The sequence below is a fragment of the Ostrinia furnacalis genome, unplaced genomic scaffold (assembly GCF_004193835.3).
Source record: "Ostrinia furnacalis isolate ACB-3 unplaced genomic scaffold, ASM419383v2 OfSCF6535, whole genome shotgun sequence".
NCBI lineage: Eukaryota > Metazoa > Arthropoda > Insecta > Lepidoptera > Crambidae > Ostrinia > Ostrinia furnacalis.
In genome coordinates, this window is record NW_021136774.1 from 203,498 (window position 1) to 209,527 (window position 6,030).

The window sequence follows — 6,030 nt, forward strand, 5'->3', positions numbered from 1 at the left end:
TTACGCTAAAATTTCTACAAAGTGGTCAGGCGGAAGAGTCCCCGATAGTACGTTATTTCCAAAACCGTTCAAGATATGACAATAGGAACAACGGCTTCTATTTCAGATTGTTTCAGTTTCTGTGCCCTTTCAGGCTTTAGGGGGTATTTTGAAACATCCTGTATATCCTTTCCACGTTTAGACTTGACTATCTCACAATCGCTCATATTTGGGATTTAGTATTTTTAATCAAAAGATTTACACAAAACACGTTGACAAATATAAATAAACAATTAAGCAGTTAAAACACCATAAAAGTCATAGTTATTTCCACCTACCCACAATATTATTTATCTACTTATTTAAACTAATTTTAATATAGGCGTTTCATCCATACAGCCTGATTGACTAGATATTTTATACGTAAGTAGCATAAAAATAAAAAATAAACTTAATTTATTTGTTTATTTTGAACATAAATTAAATCATTATTGAATTACAGACTGATCGAAGTTTAATATTTAATAATTAAGCTCACTAACGACAGATGTCGCTGAAAGTATAATATAATAAATAACCAAGTCCTGACTAGTAAACAATTTTCTCTCAACTTTCCGTGTAAATGCATCTTACGTAAAGTACGTCATTACCAAAGAAAAGAAGAAGACTACCTACTAAATGTTAGAAATGAATTTAATAGGAAATATTTTAAAAATCCAGATAGTGTATTATGGGAGTTTCTTACCAACTTTTAATACGCTGGGACTGGGAAGGGGTATCTTTGTTCAACAATTACGTCGAAACTAATAGATTTAGACTAATAAATTTACATTCGTTTTGTAGAATAGCTCAAATACTAATAATACAATGCAAATAAAACATACCTTAACGACCTGGTTTTTCTTGTGTTGGAAAATAACTGAAAAAGAAGTGAAAAAAATCATGTCTTTTTCTAATTCAATCCATTCTTACTTCCATAAAATGTATGAAACTTGTGGCCGTTTTCTACTTCTACTAATAGATAATTTTATTGACTATCGCATGATATCAAATATTCGCTTATTAGTGTTAAGTTACCCACGTTTTTACTTATTTTTGAAGGAAGAGGTGAAAACTAAAAATTAAAAACTTAAATCCTCTTAATTTTGCGACAAATGGGTCAAGCCCCAAATTTGAAGTATTTTCATCGATAAAATTGTCCATAGATTACGCCCTTAAAGTTTGATCACTACAAGCCCGGACACACTGTATACAGTGTGTACGATGAAAATACTTCAAATTTGGGGCTTGACCCATTTCTCGCAAAATTACGAGGATTTAAGTTTTTAATTTTTAGTTTTCACCTTTTCCTTCAAAAACAAGTGAAAGCGTGGGTAGCTTAACACTAATAAGCAAAAATTTTATATCATGCGACAGCCAATAAAATTATCTATTAGCAGAAGTAGAAAACAGATACAAGTTTCATACATTTTAAGGGAGTAAGAATGGATTTAATTAGAAAAAAACATGACTTTTTTCACTTCTTTTTCAGTTATTTTCCAANGGTGGGTTATCAATTCTACACTTTCGTATTGGCCTAGATCGGGGAGGAGTGGCGGGCTTATCGGTTGCGGGCGCGGGAGAGGAGCTCGCATCGCAGAAGGTATCAGAGTCCTTGTCCACATCGACAGAAATATTACTGTCCAAAGGATTGTCAGCTACAGATGGGCGGGTGCCGGACTGCACCTGATCCTCGCACATTGGTACCGCTACTTGAGCCGCTGTGGTTGGTTCCTCGATTTCGAGCGGTGGGGCTACAAGCGAGCTACGCAAAGATCTCCGTCTTAACTGGTCAATATGTCTGTGGGACCCTCTACCTGAAGTATCTAATATCTTATAATCAGTTGTTCCTAATCTTTCAGCTACCTTACCCGGTATCCACTTGTTTCCCCCCTGGTATTGGCGGATCCAGACTTCTTCTCCTGGTTCTAAAACTCTGCTTACCTCTGTTCCAATTTTTATTTGCCTAGCCTGCGCATCCCTAACTTTTTTACCTCTATCCGGCCTGAGTAAATCTAGTTTGATTCTTAACTGTCTTCCTAACATTAACGTGGCTGGACTTTCGCCTGTAGTACAATGTTCTGTGTTTCGATAGTGAAGTAAAAACGTATTTAAAAACTTTTGGATATCTTCTTTTTTACGAATGGCTTTCTTTATGTCTTTTTTAATTGTTCGAACTGCATTCTCCGCCGCCCCATTCGAAGCAGGGTGGTAGGGAGCTGAAAATATGTGTTCAATGCCATTGTTCTGCATAAAAAATGAAAAATCAGAACTTGTGAACGGAGGCCCGTTATCACTGACTAGCTGCCTAGGTAATCCCCACCTAGCAAACAAATCCTCTAGTTTACTTATCGTATAACGAGCTGCTGTGCTTGGCACCGGAAAAACTTCAATCCATTTAGTTCGAGCATCAATTACAACCAAGTAAATCTTATCATGAAAAGGGCCCAAAAAGTCTACATGAATTCGCGACCAAGGCTTCGCCGGCCATGGCCACGGCGTGACAGCATGACGGGGCGGCGCGTCAGCCTCCGCTGCACATACCTCACAGCTGCGACACAACGCTTCCACAGCCTCGTCGATGCCAGGCCACCACACATAGCTGCGTGCCATGGCCTTAGTCTTACAAATACCCATATGGGATTCATGAAGTTCATTAAGCACCTGACTCCTACATTTCTCGGGTATTACAATTCTATGACCCCACATAATACATCCTAATTCTTCATACAATTCGGTTTTTCTATTAAAATACGGTTGTAATGCTTTAATTTCATTTTCCGTAGGCCACCCCTCTCTAATGAATAACAATATTCTACTTAATGACGGATCCCGCAAAGTCTGCTTTTTAATATCGTTAGAATCGAGTAACAACGCGTCCTGTGCGAAGTGTAAATAAGTTTGCTCGGGCGGGTCTAACGATGAGTCATTCTTATCAGCAGAGCGCACAGGTAGCCGCGACAGACCGTCCGCTCCGTTTAGTTTTGTATTTATGTATTCTATATCATAACTATATGCCGATAGAATAACCGCCCATCGCTGCATTCTACTTGCGGCCAATGCCGGTATTCCGTGTTTAGGCCCAAAAATGCTGACTAACGGTTTATGATCAGTTCGCAGAGTAAAACGTCTACCATATAAGTATTGGTGTAATTTTTGTAAACAAAATACGATAGCTAAAGCTTCGCGATCGATCTGCGAGTAATGTTTTTCCGCCTCTGTGAGCGCGCGAGACACATACACGACCGGCCGCTCCGCGCCCCCCCGCGCTCTCTGGGTAAGAACCCCTCCGATGCCCTTCGAGCTCGCATCACAAGTCAAAGTTAAGGGTTTATCGGCGTCGTAGTGAGCTAAAACCTCTGCACTTGTCAAAATCTTTTTAATTTTAATAAAAGCCATTTCACAGTCTTTAGACCATTTCCATGTTACGCTTTTTTTAAGTAAATTATATAGTGGAAATAAAATAGTACTAATATTTTTCACAAATTTAGCATAAAAATTAACTAGTCCTAGGAATGATCTCAGCTGGGAAATATCTTCGGGTCTTGGAATTTTGACAATAGCTGCCACTTTTTCCTGATCTACTTTCACTCCGTCCTTGGAAATAATGTATCCTAAATATTTTACTTCATCAACTAAAAATGAACATTTACTTTTCTTAAGTTTCATTCCATGACTCGAGAGCCTACTCAATACCTTTTCTAATGTAGCCAGATGTACCAAACGGTCCCCTTTAGTGGCAATAATAACATCGTCTAAGAACACCTCTACCCCCGGTATATCACTCAAAATAGTAGACATTATTCGTTGAAATATCCCCGGACTAGATGAAAGTCCAAATACTAACCTATTATATTTAAATAATCCCCGGTGTGTATTTATAACAGTGTACATTTTTGTATCATCTAGCTCCACCTGATTATATGCTTGCGATAAGTCTATTTTAGAAAATAACTGAGCCCCGTTGAGACTAACCATCAAATCTTCAATTTTAGGTAGAGGGTACCTATCGACCAGCAGGACAGGGTTCAACGTAACCTTGTAATCCGCACAAATGCGTAGGCCACCATCCGCTTTACGTACCGGTACCAATGGCGTAGCCCAGTCGGAAACCTCGACCGGTTCTATGATGCCGTCGCGCAGCATGCAGTCCAGCTCCGCGTCCACCTGCGCCTTGAGCGCGTAGGGCAGAGGGCGCGCGCGGTGGAACACGGGCGCCGCCCCCTCGCGCACCCGCAGCCGCGCCTGGCCTCCCGTGAACCGCCCCAGCCCGCCGCTGAACAATTCCTTATGCCTGTCGATTAACATTTCCAAATTAGCACACTTGTTTTCTTTACAAATCTCTTTTACAATGTTAATAGAATTATTATAAAAAGGTGGAATTTTAATTCCTAATTCAGTCAGCCAATGTCTACCAAGTAAAGAAGTAGTTCCCCCATCGATTACAAATAATTCCAATGTTTTAAACTTGTTATTCCATTGCACTTTTGGTTTAATTATACCTAACGGCTTAATACAACTACCGTCATAAAATTTAAAAATTAAATTATCTTTTTCAATATTTCTAAACTTAAAATATTTTTCATACGTTTTTTTACTTATGCACGAAACTGAGGAACCGGTATCAATTTCCATTTTTAACTTAACACCATCAATGATAAGATCTAAGCTTACCGGTTTATAGCTGCTCAAACTGAGTTGGTTTAACATTTCTTCATAGTCTTCCGACCGGGAATCCTCATCTGACCCGTTGTCTTGGCATGAGACATGGTTCACCCGCCTCCGGTCCGGGCCTGGGCCCCCGGTTGAGTTGGGACAAACCCTACGCAGGTGTCCAACTTTTTTACATTTACTGCAAACGAACTTCTTGTAGCGACACTCCTCGCTGCTGTGGCCATTTTTCCCGCACACTATGCAATTTTCCGAGTTGTTATAACCGTTGGCTTGCCAGGGACGCGCGCGCTGCCCGCGCCCGCGCTCGCGCTTCGCCCCTACTGCGTGTACCGCGGCCGCGCTTCCCGTAGTTCCCGATGATGACACATCTACTACTGCCGCGTTACGTTCCGCCGCTTCCAACGCACACGCCAACTTAACTGCACTCGTATAGTTCAAATTATCTTCCGCAAACAGTCTTTGCCGTATGACGTCACTGACTACCCCACAAACAAGTTGGTCACGTAAACTGTCTTCTAAGTTGGCTCCAAAATCACACAATTTTGACAATTTCTTCAATTCTGTTATGTACGTTGCAATTGACTCGCCCTCCCGCTGTCTTCTTTGTNTCTTTGTCGAAAACGATTTTTTTTTTTTAAAGATTATTAGTAATTTGTTATTACACAAATTACTAATATTCCCGTTAGCCCCTCGTACTAAGCTAAATATGCTTGTGAGCTCACCACAATAGTCGAGCGGCGGCGGGGACCGAACCCGCGTTCCTCGGATCACGAGTCGGCCAGTCCGACCCCTTCACCGTTCGGCTATCGTGGCTTCATCAACGATATCGTTCGGCCATAACGGAGGGTTTCGGTTGCAAATGGTCTTGTAGCATTGTGACCGCCGATTTATAGGTGAGCTCCGCTGGCTTCTTAGGACTCGCTAAGCTGCTCAACACTTCGTACGTTTCGTCTCCGATCGCCGTAATAAGTGTAGGTAGCCACAATTCCGTTTCCACTTTATTCACCTTGAAGTACATCTCCAGACGCTCGACGTACAGTGACCAATTCCCCGCACTCACGTTAAACTCGTTGATCTTCCCGAAAGACATCGTTTTGCGTAGATTTTATCAACCTCGTTCGCCAAAAGTGTACGGTGTCCGTGTAGGGCTTGTATAAGGTAGGTGGAATGAGACGTCCCTTGTGTTCCAAATCTATATTTGAACTGGTTCGTATTACAGAGACATTCACAAAATATACTTGTCATTATTATTCAGAACTACCTACTTATAATACAAATATTACACTTCCCAAAGACACTACTTATTCATATACATTGCCTTTGGGAGCAGTTTCAATT

General features: G+C 40.9%; 1 protein-coding gene across 1 annotated transcript; it reads right to left on the reverse strand.

Moving 5' to 3' along the window:
• Nucleotides 1-1,506: 1,506 nt before the first annotated feature.
• LOC114362483 (uncharacterized) lies at nucleotides 1,507-5,782 on the reverse strand. The gene is made up of 4 exons (XM_028317914.1): nucleotides 5,699-5,782; nucleotides 4,693-5,301; nucleotides 4,102-4,359; nucleotides 1,507-2,265 (listed from the first exon to the last, which is right to left on the reverse strand). Exons 1-4 carry the CDS (start codon nucleotides 5,780-5,782, stop codon nucleotides 1,507-1,509), a joined length of 1,710 nt encoding a protein of 569 aa, XP_028173715.1.
• Between the last annotated feature and the right edge of the window lie 248 nt (nucleotides 5,783-6,030).